The following is a 22823-nucleotide window of genomic DNA, read 5'->3' as shown; positions in this document are numbered from 1 at the left end:
AATATAAACTATTATAGGGAATATACAAAAAAACATTTTCTATGTAGATAATATATGTTTATGCAGTTTATACAAAACCTACATACAGTACTAAAAACAAAACCTATTGCCGTTTAAATAGTAAACTTTAAGATTCAGGAATATTATGAATGCTTTACATAAACTTTCTCATAATTTTGCTAATTTTCTGCTTGGTCCACAACTATTTCATTAATAATAATCTCTGAAGATGTGGAGACCGAATCAGACAGAGCCTCAGTCTCGTAAGCGTGCTCTGTCAGGATGTCTTTCTCACAAACTTCTCCAGTGTCTTGTTCCACCAAACTATGGAGTGTATCGCTCTCTGGAACACTTTTTAAATTGAAGGATAATGGCCTCTTGGGGGTGCAGTTCTCCTGAGGAAAGTCTGTTGCCCCTGCTGTGCAGGGAGAGCTGAGGAAATTGTGCTTCCTGCGGCTAGGTTTCCTCATGACCACCTCTGACTGGTTTGACCCTGTAGTTTGCTTCCACGCACTGGCCTGTGCTCCCAGTTTCCTCCGCGGTGGCTTGGCGATCGCCTGCCCCGTTCCTTTGGGCTGAACAGACCCTTCTGAGGGGGGCTCTTGCTTAGCCATCTTTTGGGTCTTACCCACAGTTACATATAAAGTTGTTAACTTCTCTGAATCTGAATCCTGGCCGCTAACAGATGGTTGGGCATTGTTCCTGGTATTGGAAAGTGTACGTCGTCTCCCACTGGGCATAGTAAGCAGAGTTCTTAAGAGGCCAGGACTGTCTCTTTCCGAGTCAGTTTGTGTTGTTTCAGATGCAGCTGCTTGCTCCTCAGAGGATATGGTCTCCTCGTTGTTTTTCTCTCCTTTTTCTGTTTCTTTTTCACTGTGGTTTCCCTGTCCTCCTTGCAGGGCAGAGATCATCAGTACGCCCCAGGCCTTGGTTTTCCGACTTGTTCCTGGCAGGTCTTGAGTCGAGCTACGGTGCTCTTTAGAACTGAACTTTGTGCCCTCTGCGAAAGAGACTGAAGGGCGTTTGGATTTGGTAATGCTGGAGATACCAAAATCCTGTGACATGTCGTCACTGCTAAAGGTTGATGGGCCAGGGAAGAAGTTACACTTAGAGCTCAGCTCCTGAAGCTCTCCACTGGCCACAGTAAGAACATCTGTGTGAGGAGAAGCACGTTTAATAAGAATCAGTATATTGCTGTTGAATATGGCGCAAATGTATGTTTTTTTCCAGCAAATTTATTTATATTTTTATAAATACAGCCTTGGTGAGTATAAAAGACTTTTTTCAAAAACATCTTACTGACCCAAAACCTTCAAACAGTAGTCTGGTGCAAATTACATTTAACTTTAAAGTCTTGGTGTTCTTTCATATTATATTTATTAATATAGTAAATGTAACCTATAATAAAATATGACATTAAATATCACAGCTTACAATATGAACTAAATAGAACAGCCAAAGCAAAACTCTAGCTGCTGCCCTAACTACAGGATATAAACAACTCCGAAAGAGTTTGAAACTAGAAATATAATGTTGTACCTTCCCTGGGTGGTTCACAGTAGATGGCCTCTCCTTCATCATCAGTTTCAAATGAATCAATCACCCAGCCGGACGATGGCTGCTCAATGAAGCTGTGGTTAAATGTGAGCTCAGGATCATGATGAGAGACTAAAAACACAACGTAGAACATTAAAAGTCTACTTATATAAACCAAAATGCAGGCTGCAAGTGGAAACCGCACATTACCTGTAACCCTAGGCAAATTAGATGACCAAAGAGTAATGAACGGCATTGCTGAACCCATGTTGGCCAGCACAGTATAAACATGATGCTTCATGCGAACCGCAGGACTGCCATCTCCAACCGCCACTCTAGAGGTCAGATTTAGCAGAAGATTTTCTTATTGTTTGATAAATAATAATAATTTTTATATCAGCTTTCAAATAACAAATTCATACCCATCCTTCTCTTCGACAGGCCGCCCACAACAGCAACAGCAGCAGCAGCAGAACAACAAGGCAAGTATTAAAATGCACAAGGGAATCAAAAGCCCTGCTAAGAGACCTGCCATGCTACCTAGCAGACAAACCAAAAAAAAAAAAAACAGATAAGAGGGGATGCGGATGCCAGCCGTGAAAATCATTTGTAGTGTCTGGACATACTGTTTGGACAAGCCCCTGTGGCTGGATGACAGGCATGAATCTTCCCACAGTGACATGTGGCGGAGCAGTTGATGCCATAGAGGTTAGGAGGACATGTGCTGTTACAGCTACAACAGAGATTGAAAAGTGAGGGAGACTTATTTGACTCTTACACCAAGGTTAAAACAACCTATAAATACCACTGTACCCTCACCTCTCACCCTGGAAGCCAGGAAGACAAATGCAACTTCCTGTCACAGGGTCACAGTGGCCGTGATGGCAGGTTTTACACAGGAAATGACAGCCATCTCCATATGTACCATCAGTGCAGGGTTTGTCACATCTGTAGAGAAGGAGAAGCCCAAAATAGTCAACTAAAAGATCTGAAAATCTAAGGTATCTTAGCATGTAGAAGATTCGATTATACACACACAAGAAAAAAATATATAATATGTACACTTGCCGAAAAATGGACACTTAAGTCACACTTGAAATGAATTTCATTGCTGTAGATAATGTTTGTTAAACTTTAAATTGTTAAATTGTGTTTGCATATTTTCTCATTTAGTTCAGTTCTGATTCACAAGAGCTCAATTTGACTCAAGAGAGTGTCATGATTCAGTTCCTATTAATTTGGGAAATTTTCAGATGTCAGTTTTCCTTAAATATGAAAGATATACTCTCTCTAATGCTGTAAATTATGCCGTGCAGTGTTTCAGACTGGCTTATTAGAGTCATTTATTTGTGAATGGGACACTAGTTGCACTGTATTTTTGAACCAGTTCAAAAGAGTCATTCATTCATGAATCAGACTACATTGGTTATTTGTATTTTTTGATTCAATAAAAAGAATCAACTAATTTAAAGTCATTTATTTGTGAGTCATACTGTATGTTGTTGTTTCCTTTAAAAGAACTAGCTTATATGAGTAATTTGATTTGTGAATCAGACAACACTTTTCAGATCGTAGGTCAAAGGTCTATCATCTAATATGATTAAAGGTGGGGTATGTGTTTATTCAAAAATGCTTTAGAAAACTGAGTCAGCTGAGTAAAAAAACAAACTTGTAACCAATCAGTAATAAGGGGCGTGTCTACTCATGATGGTGATGAGAGAGCACTCGGTGCACAGGACAGACATTAGCCGAGCGACGACAGAAAGATAGAGATGGCGGATAAAAAATAAAAGTGCAAAACATCTGCGGAACAAAAGAAGGCTTATGATTAGGCAAGAAGTAGGACCCGTGTAAATATCAGATCAGCTTTCCAGTGCTGGAGAGAACTCAAGGAGCGGGAGGGCCTGCGATCGGATGCAGAGGTTGATTTGTTTCTTCTCGATAGGTGAGTAACATTGGTTTTGGTTTGTTCCACAGAACTAATATATGCTAGCTTTTGCTTGAATATGGTCATGTGTCATAATTGTTGCCTGGGTTGTGTATGTATGAGTGGGGCGGAGCTATCAAAATATGAGCAAGACCCTTTTGGGGAAGGGGCATGATTGTTTCGGTGATTTGAAATAACATTGGCAACCAGAAATCACTTACCACACCTTTAAGTGCAGCCATTCTTAACTGTCTTTTTAGACCTTTGCAGTTTGCCATGGTATCTTAGACAATAGGGTGTTTCCTTTCAGAACTGAATCCCAATAAATCTGTACCTCAGTCCAGTCCAACCAGGATCACAGTGTAAGCACGCTCCAGTTTCTGTGTCACAAGGGTCCATGTTTCTGCAACGCGGACAAACCTCTTGGCAGAGATGGCCATAATAACCTTCAGGACACGGCTGGTCACAGCGAGTGCCATTCCACCCTGGTGCACAGGCATCACACAGGCCGTCCTGTTTAGAGCAAGACCTGCCTCCTTCACAGTGTCCACAGCTACATGCACACACACAGATATAAGAACAGAAATCATGGAGGAACTAAAAAAGTAATGTTTACTTTTGCTGAATAATTAAACAGCAATTTAAAAGAAAACTTTAAATAATGTAGAAATGCTCAAATTAACAAAATTGCATGCTTTAATCTCTAATACTTTCATATCAGTGTTAAACATTTCTTATTATTATCAATGTTGAAAACACTTTTGGTGTATAATAATTTTGTGAAAACTGTGATACATTTGTTTTCATGATGGATTCATTGATGAATAGAAAGTTCAAAAGAACAGCATTTATTTAAATTGAAATATTTTATAACAACATTATTGTCTTTCCTCAATCAAATGCATCAAACCTGGATCCATTTAATGCACTCTTTCTGAATAAAATAATAATCAACACAAACTAATTCTTTAATTTCCAATTTTTACTAACCTTCTCCTACAACCTTCACCATACTTTCCACTGTCACAAGGCTCATTGCAAAAAGGCTCTTTGTAACCTGGGTAGCACAGACAGGTGCCAGTTCGCGTGTCACAGTCAGCATGGCTAAAATTACAAATGCAACGGCGATCACAGGACGGGCCCCACCAGCCATGGTGGCACTGACAGGCCCCTGTGCGCTGCTGGCAAGGGGACACATAGCAGTTGCATTGCAGTCTGCACTTTTGGCCCCAATAGCCTTTGGCACACAGACAGCGCCCCGTGGCTTGATCACAAGTGGAGGTTGCAAGGTGGCACTGACAGGGTTTAGAGCAAGTGGACATCCACCAGCCTTCCCCACAGGTGCAGTTGCCATAGACAGGGTCACATTTTCCATGGTGTCCACATTTGCAGCTGTTTTGGCACAGGTTGCCCCAGCGGTTGGGTAGGCATGAGCACTCACCAGTGACTGGGTCACAGAGCCCATGAGGGTGACAGGGACAGAGCTCTCGACAATCCGGCCCCCAAAATTCAGGAGGACAAGCTGTAAAGAATAAAAAAAATTCAGATCCATAATAGATATGCATATAAACTGATATTCTTGAATCAGTTTGCTGCTTTTCTCTTGCTAAATCATGTGATTTTAATAAATGAGGCAACCATCGTTTATCTTGTGACTGAATGTCTAATCGTTAATGATTTTAAGTGATCTCATGTTAGTTTTATAATTTAGGTTCATTTTTAATTCATTCAATGAATTTTAATACTTAATGCATGTACAAAATGAAAGAATTACACTCACCTAAAGGATTATTAGGAACACCATACTAATACTGTGTTTGACCCCCTTTCGCCCTCAGAACTGCCTTAATTCTACGTGGCATTGATTCAACAAGGTGCTGAAAGCATTCTTTAGAAATGTTGGCCCATATTGATAGGAAAGCATCTTGCAGTTGATGGAGATTTGTGGGATGCACATCCAGGGCACGAAGCTCCCGTTCCACCACATCCCAAAGATGCTCTATTGGGTTGAGATCTGGTGACTGTGGGAGCCATTTTAGTACAGTGAACTCAATGTCATGTTCAAGAAACCATATTATGTTTCGAGCTTTGTGACATGGTGCATTATCCTGCTTGAAGTAGCCACTAGAGGATGGGTACATGGTGGTCATAAAGAGATGGATGTGGTCAGAAACAATGCTCAGGTAGGCAGTGGCATTTAAATGATGCCCAATTGGCACTAAGGGGCCTAAAGTGTGCCAAGAAAACATCCCCCACACCATTACACCACCACCACCAGCCTGCACAGTGGTAATAAGGCATGATGGATCCATGTTCTCATTCTGTTTACGCCAAATTCTGACTCTACCATCTGAATGTCTCAACGGAAATTGAGACTCATCAGACCAGGCAACATTTTTCCAGTCTTCAACTGTCCAATTTTGGTGAGCTCGTGCAAATTGTAGCCTCTTTTTCCTATTTGTAGGAAAGTTGCTTTTCTATCAGCTTGAATCACTCCTCTGACCTCTAGCATCAACAAGGCATTTTCGCCCACAGGACTGCCACATACTGGATGTTTTTCCCTTTTCACACCATTATTTGTGAACCCTAGAAATGGTTGTGCGTGAAAATCCCAGTAACTGAGCAGATTGTGAAATACTCAGACCAGTCCGTCTGGCAACAACAACCATGTCACGCTCAAAGTTGCTTAAATCACCTTTCTTTCCCATTCTGACATTCAGTTCAGGAGATTGTCTTGACCAGGACCACACCCCTAAATGCATTGAAGCAACTGCCATGTGATTGGTTGATTAGATAATTGCATTAATGAGAAATTGAACAGGTGTTCCTAATAATCCTTTAGGTAAGTGTATATTTAATTGATTCTAATTGCCCTGGTTTGCCAAGCAGTAACACACAAAGCACCACTTATTAATAAAAGAACACACATTTTACAGAAACTTCATATTTAATACTTAAATATTTAATTATTCATAGACATTTAATAGATTGTTCTTTTATGAAAACATTTGCAATTGTTTTGGCAATGAATTTTCTGTACATTTGTGCAGTTTTGACCAGCAGGTTCTGCAAGTCTGTGTGTTTTCCGCTTTTCTAATCGAAACAATGAATCAGTTGGAAAGAAATGTATTCAAAGTTTCGGAAAGCTTTTTGATCTGATTCTGCTTTGGATTTGTTTGTAACTATTTTGTTCACCTGAGGAAAAAGTGACAAAGTAACTGGCATAATTGTATTTAAAATGTAAGTTACTGAATAATAATTATTGTTTATAGAAAGCAATATCAGGCTTGCTAGTACACTATTGTTTGGATGTCTAACCTCAAGGCCAGACACAGTTGTACAGTCCTGAAACCAGAAACCCAAAGTCCAAACAATATTACTCACGTGTTTTGCACTTGTACCCATAAAACCCAGGTTTACATCGACAAAGTCCAGGATAAACACACACTTCATCCTGCAGACAGGCCCTTTCTCCCTCACAGAGGGCTGGGAAAACAAAAAGACACTTCACACACAACAGTACATGAAACCCCAGCTTAAAACTGCTGACATCTACAGGCCCACTGGAAGCAAGCCTTTTGTGTCATCAATAAAACAACAATGTGCCATTTTTTTATTAAAGTACATCAACAGATAGCATCAATACTCACCAACAGTGCATTCGTCACCGTTCTGGCCCCATCCAGAACAACATATGGTAGAATAATCCCTATTGAGAAAATATAGGAGACAGTATAGAATGTATTGAATCTGTGTTGACATAATAAATAAAACGTTTATAGAGCGAAAAGACAACATTTTATAATTTAAGAAACCACATAGAAAAGACAAATCGCAAATAGCATCTCTTAAATATCCCAATTGTTTCTCCTTGACTGAAATGAGTGAAAAACAATTTAGTAAAAAGGTCTCATACTTTTTGTCTTGTTTTGTCCTGACAAATACCATAGAGTTTCAAAAGATGTCTTGACAGTATCTCAAGATGACCTCAAAACATTTAATGTCAAATTCCTTTAAGACTCTAAAATGATTTTGGTTATGTAATCCACATTCAGGCATGTGATCAGCTAGAGACAAAAAAAAAAGCAGGAAAATCTGACCACACCCCAAATCACGCCCACAAGCCACGCCCCCAGCACTTATTATTAAATAATATATATTTTAGCACATTAAAATACATATCTTATATTGTAATAATACATACTATTGTCCTGTAAAAAAAGCAGCATTTAATAATCATGATAACCGTATAATTGAATACACACTGTAAAAAATATTAATAAAATTTTTATTATTATTAAAGTACCTGCCAAAAGTTTGGAAACATTACAATTATTAATGATTTTGAAATATATATATTCTGCTCATCAAGGCTGAATTATTTTTTTTATCACAAAGTAAAAAAAAATAAAAAACATTTCAATTTTAATATATTATAAAACATACTCATTCCTGTGATGCAAAGCAGAATTTTCATTCATTACTCCAGTTGTCAGTTTCATATGATCTTTTAGAAATCATTTTCAGGAATCAGGAACATTTTTCTGCTTCATATTTTGTGTGGAAATGATGATACGCTTTATTTTCAGAATGTTGTTTAGATTAAGTTTACTGAACACCATTTTTTTTTGCATTTATAAAATATATTTATTACATTTGTTAATGCATTTATTAAATAGAAGTCATTTTAAATGTCTTCACTCACTTTTTTAGCACTTTCATGCATAATGAATAAAATTATTAATGTCTCTCTTTTTTAAATCTTATTATATTATATTATATTAAGCAGCAAACCTGTTTTTAACATTGATGATGTAGCATCCAGTCAATATTGAGAAGGCCAGAACTGATGGTTAAAATGACTTTTATTGCCGTCCGTGTCATCAACCAACGTAAGAGCTGAGTAACAAACAAATAAACCATGCATTACCATCACATTTCGAACGCTACACAGCTCATTACATTAGTTTCAATCCGATAGCATTACCAAATTATACATTTTACAATAAACATTTCAAGTAACTCAAATATATTTCTTATTAACTATACCAATCTTGTTCCCCAATTGACCGAAGCTAAACCTTGCAGTTTTAACTGTTTCTCCGTGGCCTTTTACTGTTTTTAACCGTGAACCTTTTCAGACTTTCCTTTCGTCCTTTGCGCCGTTTGCCAGTTACGTTTCCGTCACCATACTTCCGGTTTCTTTGGTTATCAAAATAAAAGTCTGATACCGTAATAATAAAACCTTATAGCGTAGCTATAATAAAAATAGTGCTTAACTACTCTGTTGGCCTTTACACTCCCACCAAATTATTTGCTGTTACACACATAAAAACACAAATAATTTCTTCAAGTTACTTAACCAGAATACAGAAATAATCTTGTAAACATGTTACACCTGTAACTTCAACATCTCAATACACTTAAGCATTGTAGATTTACCTTTCACAATCTTCTAGTAGCAGAACTAACTTATGTACTGGGCGTTCTACTACAGACATTTTGTTCACACGTTGACCCCTTTTGGTAAGATTTCTGTCTGCAAAGCCTATTTTGACCTTTCTGACAAGTCCATCTGTATCTTTTACAGTGTCCAAGATTCGACCAAGTTTCCACTGTGATCATGGTTGCATTTCATCCTTGTCCATTACTATGTCACCTATTTGCATGTTTCTTTTAGGCTTGTGCCATCTTTGTCTGACCATTATGTTTTGCAAGTACTCCCCTTTCCATCTGCTCCAAAATTGTTCGAGCAAGTACTGTACTTGGCGCCATCATTTTTGTGCATATAAGTCCTCCTTAACGAACTGTCCTGGGGGAGGCAGAGGTGTTGAGGTTTTCAATGTGACAAGATGATTTGGAGTTAGCGGCTCCAAACTGCTTGGATCGTTGAGACTGTCTGTTGTAAGGGGGCGGCTGTTTACTATAGAAGCTGCTTCATACAAGAAGGTTCTGATTGAAGAGTCGGTGAGTCGACCTGGTGTGAGAGCCAATGTTGCATTAAGAACGTTTCTCACCGTACGTATCTGCCGTTCCCATACTCCACCTGCGTGACTAGCATGAGGTGTGTTTAGGACAAAATCACATTGTTTTTCTGCAAGGAAGGTTGTCAGTTTATCCGTGTCGATTTCACCTTGTGCTGCACTCATTTCGTTTTTGGCACCCACAAAGTTAGTACCCTGATCGCATTTTATTTGTCTGACAGAGCCTCTTAGAGCGATAAAGCATCTGAGTCCATTTATAAAGGTGTCCGTTGATAGGTCTTCTAACATTTCGACATGAATTGCACGTGAGTAAAAGCATGTGAAAAGAAGGCCATACCTTTTATATTCTTTCCTTGCTTGTTTGGTCAGGAATGGTCCAAAAACGTCCATACCACAGTATGTGAAAGGCGGAGAGTGTTCAATTCTTTCTGTGGGTAAGTCTCTCATTTTTTGTCCTTCCACAGGTCTCCTTTGTTTCCGACAAAACACACACTGGCGAATGTAGGATGCAACCGTTTGACTCAACTTTGGAATCCAATAGCCATTGGATCGTATCTCATTCATTGTGAACCCTTTTCCCTGATGATTGACCCTTTCGTGGCAGTGAGCAATTATCAGTTTTGTGACGTGATGTTCTCTGGGAATGATTGTTGGATGTTTAAATGAGCTGGGAAGAGATGAGTGATGGAGCCTTCCTCCCACCTTGAGCACATTGTCCTTGTCCAAGAGAACATCCAAGTTGTACATTTTGTTGTTCTTTGGAAGTTGTTTGCCTTTGCTTAATGTCTCTATTTCATTTTGATATGCTTGTCTTTGTAAGTCCTTGATGATCACCGTTTCTGTGTTTTGTCTTTCAGTTACAGTTGTGAGTGTCTTTGATTTGTCTTTGAGCACGTATCGTCTGAGACGTGCGACTGCGCTGACTGCACGGGACCAGAAAGAGAACTTTGTGAGACGGTCACTAAGGCTTGTATGTTCAACCGTTTCTGTGCTTAGTGTCTGTACCTTTCTCACCTCTGGGTCTCCTACTGTAAGTACAATGGTCTCTTTTGTTGGAAGCTGTATTTTCTTTTCCCACAGGAAGTGAGGGCCTGTGAGCCAATTAGATGAAAGCAGTTCATTTACAGATGTGCCCCTGGATGCCATATCTGCTGGGTTTTCACTGGTAGGCACATAAAACCATTGTTGCGGTGAGGTACTGTTGCGGATTTTCTGCACTCTATTAGCAACAAACGTGTGAAACCGCCTCGCATCATTGTTTATGTATCCTAGAGTGACCTTTGAGTCGGTCCAGAAGAACTCCTCAACATTTTCATAGAGCAACTCTTCTCTTAGCATGTTACTTACAGCGACTGATACTGCGGCTGCGGTAAGCTCTAACCTTGGGATCGTGTTGACCTTTGTTGGAGAGACGCGTGCTTTGCCCATGATGAAGGTACAGTGGACATCTTCCCTTTTGTTTATGAGTCTGAGATAAGAACACTGTCCATACCCTGTGGTGCTTGCATCAGAAAAGTGGTGTACTTCTCCTTTTACCACTTCTCCAAAATCTGCAGGAACATAACATCTGCTGATTTGCACCTTTTTTAGATTGTGTAGATCTCCTTTCCAGCACTCCCACCGTGGCTTAAGACGCTCAGGTAGCGGGTCGTCCCAGTTTGTTCCTTGACGACACATTTCTTGGAGAATCCCCTTTCCCTTTAGCACATAGGGAGCAATGAAGCCAAGAGGGTCGTATATTGCTGCGACTGTGGACAAGATGCCACGCCTGGTTGGTGGTTGGTCTTTTAGTGTGATGTTGAATGTAAAGCAATCCTTTTCCACATTCCAATAAATGCCAAGTGCTCTTTCTGTCTGTGTTTCATTAAACGTCAAGTCCTTTGTTCTTGTATCTGTTGCATGCTCTGAAGCTGGAATGCTTTTTAAGACTTCAGAGTTGTTGGACACGAATTTATGTAACCTTAGTCCACCTTTTGCACATAGTTCGCGTGCTTCCTTTGCCAGTCGTATAGCATCCTCTACTGTCTCTGCGCTGGTGACTCCGTCGTCTACATAGAAGTCTCTTGCTACGAACCGTGAGCCAGCTGGATATGTGGAACTGTTCTCTTTGGCTAAACGTTTGAGTCCATAGTTCGCACAACCGGGTGATGAAACGGCGCCAAAGAGGTGTACTGTCATCCTGTATGCTTGTGGTTGGCTGTTCATGTCTTCGTCTTTCCACCATACGAAGCACAAGTAGTTGCGATCATTCTCTTTGACTTGGAACTGGTGGAACATTTTTTCAATGTCGCACATGAGAGCTACTTGGTGCTGTCTGAAGCGCACAAGCACACCAGTTAGGTTGTTGATCATGTCAGGACCGTTCAGTAAATGCTCATTAAGACAGGTGCCCTTGTGTTTTGCAGAGCAGTCGAAGACCACGCGCAACCTCTCAGGTTTCTTTGGATGATAGATTCCGTGGTGCGGTATGTACCATGTCTCTCCGGGCAGTCCATTATCATCAGTCTCTTCGGCATCCCCTCGCTCATGTACTTCATGTAGTCCCTTTTGTATTTTTCATCTTTCATGAATTAGCGTTTGAGCTGATTTAGCCTGGTTTCAGCGAGTTGTCTGTTATCGGGCATTTGTGGTCTTTCTTTAAATGGTAATGGCATTTCGAAATGTCCATTTTCAGTTTGTGTTATGCCATGCTCGAGTTTCTGAAGGAATACTAAGTCCTCTTGAGACACAGTCTTTTCATTCCCGTCAGTCTCTTTGAAATCTCTCTCCAAAGCACGTATTGCATCAGCTGGAGTGGAGGGAGGGATCTCTTTAACAGTGATTCGGTGACAGAGACTGCTCGCCGAATCGGTTTCGCTGCATGGTGTGGAGTTGCCAACTATACTCCATCCCAAATCAGTGTGAATGGCATAGGGCTCATTTTCTTTGCCTAAGATTACTTGTTTGGGTGCGAGAGCTCTAGGACAAGTATAACCTATGAGGAGACTTACTTCACAACTGAGGAGTGGAGGGACCTCGTCTACGATCGGTAGCAAATGACTCCACTGTTTGGCTGTTTCACATGTGGGTATGTGTTCTCTGTTAGCAGGTATGTAATTCTTTGTGTATGCAGTAGGGAGCTTTATGACTGTGGCGGAGTTATAGCCTCTCACTAAGAGATCAGACACCTTTCCACTGCTTACAACTGCATTTCTACCCATCATAGTAGTTAATTTCAGCTTTACTGGACAAACATCTGCCTGCAGCTCATGTGTGACATCCTGATCAATGAATACAGTGTCGCTCTGTGTGTCTAATAACGCATAGACCAGTTTTTCTTTGAGTGGGTTAGTGGTAGTGGACAGCCACACTGGAACTATCATTGAGGTGCTGACTGACTGTTCAGATCTGGCAACATTAAGTGACATGGCTGTTGCTGTTGCTGTTTCAGGTGAGCTACCTTGGGCTGCATAGTTTGTGCTCGCACGTGTTTTTCTTTGCAGACCGTTCCTGTAATTTTCATCGTGAAGACATGTCGGGTGTCGCTTTGTGCAGGTCTCACAAGTGAGGCGGCGTTTGCAGTCCTTAGCACTGTGTCCTTGTTTTAGACAGCCATAACAAAGTCTATTGTCTTTCACATGCTTCTTTCTGTTTTCTAGAGACATTTTGAAGAGGTCGGGGCACTTGTGAAGATGATGGGTGCCTTGGCACATCGAGCATGGAGAGCTGTTAAGTGCTTTTGTTATTGTCCTTTTATCACTTTGTTCAGTTGTGTTTGTGTTAAATACACTTGCCTTGTTTCTTTTGATTTCCTTTGTGTTCCTTCTGTCGCTGTTTGTTTCAGCGCAGCGAAGTGCATGAACGGAGGTGACTGGGTTGCAGGCGACTTCAGCTTCTAATGAGAGGAAGGAGGCAAAGGCAATAAAACTTGGAAACTCAACGCCCTCCATTAAAGTCTTTGTTACCTGCCTGTTCCATCTCGCGTTTATCCAGTCTGGTAGTTTGTGCAACAGTTTTTGGTTTTCTTCGCTGTCATTGAGTACTTGTAGCCCCTTTACATGAGGCATTGCAAGCATGCATGCATTTATGAAATCTGCAAATGCCCTTAGTCCATCAGCATCTCTAGACTGCACTTTAGGCCAGTTTGATAGCCTTTCTCTAAATGCCTTCTGAATCACGAATGGCTGGCCGTACCTTTGGTTTAGTTTGTCCCAAGCGTCCTTGTAAGCCTCCTCATCATTTCTAAAGAAAGTCCCTTCAAGGCATTTTCGAGCTGGGCCCGTTACGTATCTTTTCAAATAGTACAACTTGTCTGCCGCTGAGATGCCCCTTTGTTCAATCAGTGATATGAACGTGGATTTCCATTCAATAAAGCTTATTGGTTCGCCACTGAACACTGTTGGTTCTGGCGTGGGAAGTCTGTTCAGTTTAATGCTGTCCTGCACTGCTTGAGCTAGTTGAGTGACACTAGGGGGAGCTGTTTGCACAGGAATGAAAGAGAGTGCTGGTGTGGGCTGTTTGGGTGTGAAGTATGGGCTCACCGTATGGGCTCACCTGTTCACCTTTAATTGACTGTACATCATCCACCTGTGATAACTCTCTGTCATATGCTTCAAACCTGGCTCGAGCTGCTTTCACGTCCTTCTGTGCTTTCAAGCGTTCCAACTCGGATGTTTGAGCTGCCATTTGTTTCTTGTGCTCCTCCTCTAGAGCTTTTATCCTTTCCTGTTGTCTTTGTTTCTCTAGTACGATCTCATATTCAGCCTCCTTTGCAGCTAGCTCTGCTGCTGCGTCGGCTCGTTTTGCTGTGAGCTGTGAAGCTGAGGACCGTTGGCTGCGATTTGATGCTGCGGTTGAGCCGTATATGGACTGGGCGTAGTCGTGCTCTAAAAGTCCACGTAAACGAGTTCTTTCACGCTCTGCATCAAAATCCTCATCAACACCACTTAATCTTTCCAGAATTATCCTTACGATGTCATGAGTTATTACATCGCATCCATCCATCTTTCTCCTTATGTCAGATGATGGTGCCATTTGGTTTCTTATTCCTGAATATAACTTCAATATATCATCTTTCTTTTGCTCTGTTATATCTGCGAGTTCTGACATCTCCTGGTCTGTGATATCTAACTTTAACCTTTCTCTTGTTTCGCGTACCTGTGTTTTCCATTGTTCATAAAGAGTTATTAGTCTTTTTTCCTTTTTACTAATTTCTTCCTTTTGGAATGATATCATCCTTTCCGTTTGAACTTTAACTCTTTCAGAACGTCTTGGCAACTTTGACATGCTTTGAGCTTTGTCTTGAAGCTCTGTTAAGATTTGTTCTTTGCATGTGATTGAATCTTTAATGCTTTGTCTATCCTCACTTTCGTCTTTAAGTAAGTCTTTTAAATCTTGAATTTCTTGTTGTAAATTTGTGATCTGTTCATTTATGTCCATTTGACTTACTGAAGCAGCCTGTGATTCTTCCATTTTGAGCACTTTTCGTTGAAATGTTTTATTTTCTGACCTACTTCTGCCATCCGCTGGACGTCACGGGTATTGCCGTTAGATCTTGTGGCCCCGTTGTGCAGCGCGTGGCGATGGTCAAGCTCTTACTGTAGCATCCAGTCAATATTGAGAAGGCCAGAACTGATGGTTAAAATGACTTTTATTGCCGTCCGTGTCATCAACCAACGTAAGAGCTGAGTAACAAACAAATAAACCATGCATTACCATCACATTTCGAACGCTACACAGCTCATTACATTAGTTTCAATCCGATAGCATTACCAAATTATACATTTTACAATAAACATTTCAAGTAACTCAAATATATTTCTTATTAACTATACCAACCTTGTTCCCCAATTGACCGAAGCTAAACCTTGCAGTTTTAACTGTTTCTCCGTGGCCTTTTACTGTTTTTAACCGTGAACCTTTTCAGACTTTCCTTTCGTCCTTTGCGCCGTTTGCCAGTTACGTTTCCGTCACCATACTTCCGGTTTCTTTGGTTATCAAAATAAAAGTCTGATACCGTAATGATAAAACCTTATAGCGTAGCTAAAATAAAAATAGTGCTTAACTACTCTGTTGGCCTTTACAGATGATAATGAGAAATGTTTCTTGAGCAGCAAATCAGCATATTAGAATAATTTCTGAAGGATTATGTGACACTGAAACTTCTCTTTGTAAACCGCAACAGATTTATAAACGTTTCTAATGACGAATGTTGCGTTCTCAAATGCAAATTAAAGCGTCTCAAACAAAGCGCAGCTAGGACTGACGGTGAATCGAAACTAAAAACAGTACTGTACAGTACAGCAGGGGTGTAGCACGTCAGACTAGAGCCTATTATATAATTACATCACAACCGTTGCGAGTTTTATGACAGCACAAAGCAATCTCAGATTCTCATCGCCATTTATAAAAAGTCTGATTCTGCTTGCTTTTGTCGATGTGAATCATCTGAATGCTTTGAACTGTCCTGCAGACGGCGAGCTCGTACAGCCATTCCGTCCATAATGGTTTAGAAACATCTCGGTTACGTATGTAACCACGGTTCCCTGAATAGGGAACGAGATGCTGCGGTGACGTCACCGTATGGGAACACCTCTCGGTGTGACGAATGTCTGAAGCCCTATACCATCCCGGCAATCCTATTGGCCAAATAGCGCTTGGCACCGCCCTACACATGCGTACGCATCGTATACCTGCGTGCCGCGGGCTATTTTGCTCAGATTTCATGAACTGAAGAAATGCTATCAAGGTATGGAACGGCCGGGACCGGAGCATCTCGTTCCCTATTCAGGGAACCGTGGTTACATACGTAACCAAGATGTTCCCTTTCATAGGTCACATCGATGCTGCGGTGACGTCACCGTATGGGAACCCTATACCATAACGCCTGACGTACCTGACAGTTGGAATCCAAGGAAAGCATCTGCTCAAGCGGACAGAACCCGGGAGCCAGGAGCCATCCTCACATCCAGACTGTAAAACTTAACAATAGTGCTCGGTGAGGAACATCTTGCAGCAGCACAGACATCATATATAGAAGAACCACTGAGAAAGCTTGTGATGAAGCCACTGCTCTCGTGGAATGAGCTCTAACTCCTAAGGGCGAAGCGAGTCCGCGCGCCTCATAGGCTAAAGATATAGTCTCCACCAGCAAATGGGACATGCGCTGCTTTGTGACAGCATGGCCTCTATTTTGTGTCCTAACAGACAAAGCTGGTCGGACTCACGCCATGGAGCTGTTCGATCAACATAAGTCTTCAGTGCTCTGACAGGGCAAAGACTCAGATCTCCTGACCCCGCCTCTGCAAGGGGTAAGGCCTCCAAGACTACTTGTTGAAAGTGAAAAGGGTTCGAAGCGACCTTAGGGACATAATTAGACCTCGGTCACAGCAATACTTTCACAGAGCCTGGTGCAAAATCCATGCACGAGGGCGAAACAGAAAGAGTCTGTAAATCCCCAACTCTCTTGAGGGAGGATAAAGCCACAAGAAGAACTGTCTTTAAAGTCAGGATTTTATCCGGTATAGTTTCAAAGGGCTCAAACGGATGCCTTGATAGACCTTGCAACACAATGGATAAATCCCATGAAGGAACTCGCACAGGGGTTCCTTGAAGCCACTTGAAGTCCGTACTGAAGCCACTGGGCAGTAAACCGGATCCATATTACGAATTCCATACCAGGTCATAAACAGTTTCCATTTGAAAGCATATAAGCGTCTCGTAGAAGCTGCCCTAGAATTCATTATAGTCTCGGTGGTTTCAACAGAAAGACCGGGACATATTAACTCACTCCGCTCAGAGGCCACACCCACAGCTTCCATAGATCTGGCCTTGGGTGCCAAATCATCCCTGTGCTTGCGATAGTAAGTCCTGTCTGAGGGGAATCTCCCATGGAGAGCCCGCTAACAGACTGACCAGGTCCGCAAACCACAGTTGTGTGGGCCACCACGGAGCCACCAGCAGCAGCTGCTCCACTCTGTCCAGCCGTATCCTGGATAATACCGCTGGAATTAGACGAATCGGGGGAAAAGCATACAAGCTGGTTCTGGGCCAATTGTGAGCTAACGCATCCAAGCCTACGGGATGGAGGGCATAGGGAGAACCACAGCGGGCAATGCGTAGTCATGCGAATAAGTCCACTCTTGCTTCTCCAAATATTTTCCATAAAAGGCACTGTTTGGGGGTGCAACCTCCATTCGCCCTGCTCCAGAGTCTGTCTGGATAGCAAATCTGCTCCGAAGTTCAAACGTCCGGGGACATGAACCGCTCGGATCGACAGAAATCTGTTCTGAGACCAAAGAAGAATATTTCTCGCCAGCCTGCACAGGGGGCGAGAGTGTAATCCTCCTTGATGATTCAGATACGACACAACCGCTATGTTGTCTGACCGGAGTAGTACATGACGGCCGATCAGCAGATTCGAGAAATACTGGAGAGCTAGAAAAACCGCCAGTAATTCCAACCTGTTTATATGGCAACAAGGGGCGCCCTTGACAAACAGCTCCCCAACCGGTCAAAGACGCGTCCGTCGTGAAAGTCTCTCGGGAAGCACAAATCCCCAGCCGAACTCCAGCTAGAAGAAATTCGGTTGACATCCATTGTCTTATTGACATAACACACCTCCGTGTCACCGAAATCGTCCGATGCGGAAGACAACGGGGTGAAATGTTCCAGCTTGTCATCCACCACTGAAAAGGGCGCATATGAAGTAAGCCCAGACGGATTACAGGGGATGCCGCTGCCATTAGACCTAAAAGTCTGAGGCACAAACTCACCGTCACTGTGCGACCCACTTGAAGTGACGCACGCATGATGCGAGAGACTGAGTGTGCGGGAGAGATAGTCTTGCTGTCATCGCACGAGAGTCCAAGTCTATTCCCAGAAGGTTATCCGCTGAGAGGGAATTAAAACACTCTTCTAGAAATTCGTGCATAAGCCCAGGCTGTTTAGATGATTCAGCACAAGATCCCGATGGGAGTGTTCTTAAGTCTGCGGTTGTGCTAACACCAGCCAATCGTCCAGGCAATTCAATACATGAACGCCCTGGAGCCGCAACGGGGCCAGAACTGCGTCCATGCGTTTCGAAAATACTCGATGAGCCAAGGCTAAGCCAAAAGAAGAACACAGTATTGATACGCTTTGCCCTCTAAAGCGAATCTGAGGAACTTCCTGTGTCTCTTGATGATCTGAATATGAAAATATGCATCCTTCAGATCGATCGTGACCAACCAACTGTTTGGTTGAATCTGAGACAGAATAGACTTTACCGTTAACATCTTGATTTTGCTCATCTTGAGTGCAAGATTCAAACGGCGTAAATCGTCACTTTTATTTATTTTACCAAAATAGCGGCTGTAAAACCTGACTCCATCTGAGAGGGGTCTACTTTTATAGCCGATATTCCCCGCAGAGATGCTCCTGCCACAGCACCACGATATGGTTATAAACCATGGGAAGATTTCCACGGCAAAGAGGCGGTCCTTTCTGAAATGAAATGGTGTATCCATGACGAATTGTGCATAACACCCATAGTGAAAATGCCAGGCAAGCGCTACCCTGCGGCCCATAAAACGTAGTGGCTTCCAAGCCTCCGCCTGCAGCGTTCCCACGTGCATTAACGTCCGAGCACGGAAAGCTCACAGCGTCCGTAAGCAAGGAAAGCACATGTGTCAAAGTCACTACGTTTCGTTGTGTCTAATCCTGAAGCGTATCCACGGCAGGATTTAATCCAACAAGATAAACATCGGGCCACACCGCTAGCAAGAATGCGGCAGCTGTGTGAGCCGTCATAAACTGGCCGTCTTTGTCAGCCTCTTGTGCCTTCCTTCAAACTCTGATGGCTGGATTGTGCAGAGTGTCTGAGGGGGCGCTCAAGTGATAGCTCAATCCAATAATGCTCAAGGTGCCTTTGCTGTGAGACAGTCAATGTAAGAGCGTGGGGACTGCAGTGAAAGGGTTGGATGTGCGTTAGCAGTCCAACAGCACTCTCTAGTGGAGGGCACAGTCCCTGACGAACAGCCGAAGTATAGGAACTGCTGTAAGGGGATTGAGGACGAGAGGCTTTTGCCGTCCAACTCAGGTTTTCTGTAATGTCGGCGAGATTAGCCAAGGTGGTGCTCGACCGTTAACATCCCCATCATAGAACGGTTCACTGCTCGGGCAGTATGTTTGGTAGCACTTAGCGCCAAATCTGTTGCCCCCGCAGCTTTTTCACAGCCTCCGGTTGTAATATCTTTCTCGTTGAGAACCGCCATCAAGTGTAGTAAATTTGCCGAGATTAGACGCAACTCGACACGCCTTTGACGAGACTTAAGGCCGCTGATTAAGGCTGCTTCCAGGACCTCGAAACCTCTTGGTGGAGGTCCGTGAAGAAGGGTAGCGGCTCACGGGGGGGATAGTTTATCCACCACGCGGGTAACCACATTCAACAGCTCACTGAGGAAGGGGAGGCGCGTTTCTCCTGTCCACTCGGAGGGAGAGAAACGCATGTGCCGGCCAGTCCGAAGCCGCGGTGGACAAACATAGTTTGTAAAAGCAAATCTGATGATTAACACACTCGAGTGGGGGAGAGCGAGCAAAGTGGAAAAAACTCCAGCGCATCACTGTATTCATAGTCCAAGCCGCACACATCGCCCCAAACCACCATCTCGTGCGGCGCCTCGGCGACCGCAGAAGCGTAACGGTGGGGGTTAGACGCGAGGCGACCTATAGAAAATACACTCCAGAGCGCAGAACTGTAGCCGTAGGCTATCACGGAGAGAACATGTAGAGAGGCTGCTAAACGAACCTCTCATGAGTGCCTCCCCATGATAAACCCATTATACGGCTCTTACCTTTCATTGACTCATCGCATCCGCGAAGAGGAGTTGAACACTACTCGAAGAAAAAAACGCTGAGAACGCGAGATGGTTTCCTTAGTGCACAGATGATTCGCTTTCCTGGAGGAAATTAAATCTGAGTGAAATAGCCAGTGTTGTGCATGAACGCGTTCAATGAACGACATTCACTGAACGCGTTCATATTTTCGCAGAACGCTGAACTGAACGAATCACTTTTCATACAATGAACGTGAACGAGAGCGGCGCTCACTCTGGCAGGAATGAACAGCACGTGCAGTTCACGTTCACGCTCATTTGAAAAGTCAGGTTTTACCAGGGCTTAATTTAAGCCGGAACATGTTCCGTCACCTCCGACATTGGATCCGGCACCTACTGTGTCACTAAAATTAATTGCCTAAATGAAAAAAAAAATGACTGTTTGTGTAGTGTTTAATGTTTGTGACACATGACTTGCGCGCTTGTTGTTGTTGAGATTGCTGTTAGCCTCGATCGTTCCACGCAGGGGAAAAATGTCAAAAAGTTTTTTGTACAGATAAATCCAGCATCTGAAATTGAATGCAATGTTTGTTTATTAGAGCTATATGCTGTATAATTTTCAGTTTTCAGAGCTATTCAATTCATTTGGACAAATATAAGTCAGGAAGAGTTAGAAAAAAAAATATTAATGAATGTAAATGGCATTGTCATTGTTTACTCACTGTTTACTGTCTTTTGAGGATGCTAGAATGTGTTGGTCCAGTATTTCACATTGAGCAGGGTAAGGTCATCTTAAGTTAAGTTGTTCAGCTGCTAGCTGTTCATTTTCTTTAGACAAATATAATCAGGAAGATTTTGTTGGATAATCAGGAAGATGTTTTATTATAAGATTTTGTTGGATAATCAGGAAGATGTTTTATTTTAAATGAATGTAAATGGCATTTTCATCGTTTATTCAATGTTTACTTCTTTTTGAAGGTGTGAAAATGTGTTGGTTGAGTATTGCACATTGAGCAGGGTAAGCCCAAGCTAATTTGACATTACAGTACATGACTACTTTGGTCTGGTTTACATAGTTACTGCCGTTCAGAATATGCTGGATTTTTGTCAGTAGACTGATCTTTTCCCTTTGAACCTGAATATACTTTTTCTGGGTCCTGGGTAATTTTTTTCATGCTTGCTAAATAAAAGTTTCACTGAAAATACAGTATACCTTGACTGCACCTTGTATTTTCCAATTTCTACATATCATGATTACACATTATTTAATTGGTAAATATATTCTCTATCTCAACATTATTTTTCTCCTGGCTATAATAATTGTCTCTTGTTTATTGGTACAATAATTTTGATTAGTTTTGGAGTGGCAGTGATTTGCAGCTGGTAATGGATGGTAAAGAGGTTCTATTGAGTAAGATAGTGGCCTATCTTAAAAAGAATTTAACAAATGAACGTGAACTAGTTCGTTTTTAGATATGTGAACGTAGTTCATTTTTTAAAAAAAAATGAACTATGAACATGAACTAGTTCATTATCATCTGTGTGAACTGAACTTTGAGCTAGTTCTTTTTAAGTATGAACTGGCACAACACTGGAAATAGCGCGCGGCACGCAGGTATACGATGCCTACGCATGCGTAGGGCAGTGCCAAGCGCTATTTGGCCAATAGGATTGCCTGGATGGTATAGGGCTTCAGACATTCGTCACACCGATAGGTGTTCCCATACGGTGACGTCACCACAGCATCGAAGTGACCTATGAAAGGAAAACAGTCTTTTCGCAGTTTATTTGGTTATTGCTAAAGGCCATTTGCACGATTTCATTCATCATGTAAAAGAAGAAGAAGAAGAAGAAGAAGAAGAAGAAGAAGAAAACTCAGATCTACGTGAATCACATAGGCTAGGTCGTCCCTCAGAGGTCGGAAAATACGAAAATCCGTATGGAAAAATAACGTACTATGACTAAATGCCAAAAGGTGACAAATTTAGTTCTATTTTTCCTGAAGAATTTATGGAGAACTATCTGAAACAAATATACTTAAGTAGCTACCTGACACTGAAGCATACGTTTTTCCCGGTCGGAGAGAGTCTCTGAGCTGAGCATTGGACACACAGGAGCATCAGTCCAAATGAGGTCAGAAAGGTGTCCATCCCCTCCGGACCGACCAAAACCGGACCCCTCTGATACCACAGCACCAGTACAGGTTAGTTCTGTACTTTTAGAACAGACACCATCCAGTTCAGTCCCTATAGCAAAATGGGCTTCACAAATCAAGCAAGTTTCCTGAGGAAGAAAAGTCAACTTCCTCTGATTCAGTAAGCCAATGGTTGTTTAAAGACAAAACCAAGAATTTTGTGGGAGGAGTTGGGTATTTTTAATGGTCAATGTGACTGCCAACATTTCCTCATCCTTACCAATTCCTTTTATATTAAAATACAAAAAAAGAAAATCACACACAGACAAATGTCAAGACACCAACTCTGGATTTTATTTAGCCTTATAGCACTGAAGAGGGCAAAGTGCCAGCTCATTAAAAAAGTTGTTCACCAAAAAAAAAAAACGTCGTCATCAATTTCTCACCCC

General features: G+C 42.1%; 1 protein-coding gene and 1 long non-coding RNA gene across 2 annotated transcripts; one reads left to right on the top strand and one right to left on the bottom strand.

Moving 5' to 3' along the window:
- Positions 1 to 42: 42 nt before the first annotated feature.
- On the bottom strand, positions 43 to 22806 carry LOC132107920 (scavenger receptor class F member 1-like). The gene is made up of 11 exons (XM_059514275.1): positions 22290 to 22806; positions 7114 to 7172; positions 6848 to 6949; positions 4454 to 4985; positions 3798 to 4016; positions 2356 to 2484; positions 2163 to 2269; positions 1959 to 2076; positions 1747 to 1871; positions 1540 to 1668; positions 43 to 1153 (listed from the first exon to the last, which is right to left on the bottom strand). The coding sequence occupies exons 1-11, from the start codon at positions 22388 to 22390 to the stop codon at positions 180 to 182; spliced, it is 2595 nt and encodes an 864-aa protein (XP_059370258.1). The 5' UTR covers positions 22391 to 22806; the 3' UTR covers positions 43 to 179.
- On the top strand, positions 1325 to 2359 carry LOC132107921 (uncharacterized). The gene is made up of 4 exons (XR_009424382.1): positions 1325 to 1357; positions 1451 to 1681; positions 1759 to 1877; positions 1978 to 2359. It is a non-coding gene; the product is annotated as an uncharacterized LOC132107921 (long non-coding RNA).
- Positions 22807 to 22823: the final 17 nt, after the last annotated feature.

The sequence above is a fragment of the Carassius carassius genome, chromosome 28 (genome assembly GCF_963082965.1).
Source record: "Carassius carassius chromosome 28, fCarCar2.1, whole genome shotgun sequence".
In the NCBI taxonomy this organism is placed as follows: domain Eukaryota; kingdom Metazoa; phylum Chordata; class Actinopteri; order Cypriniformes; family Cyprinidae; genus Carassius; species Carassius carassius.
The sequence above is the reverse complement of the archived record's forward strand: the minus strand, read 5'-3'. Positions and strand labels throughout refer to the sequence as shown.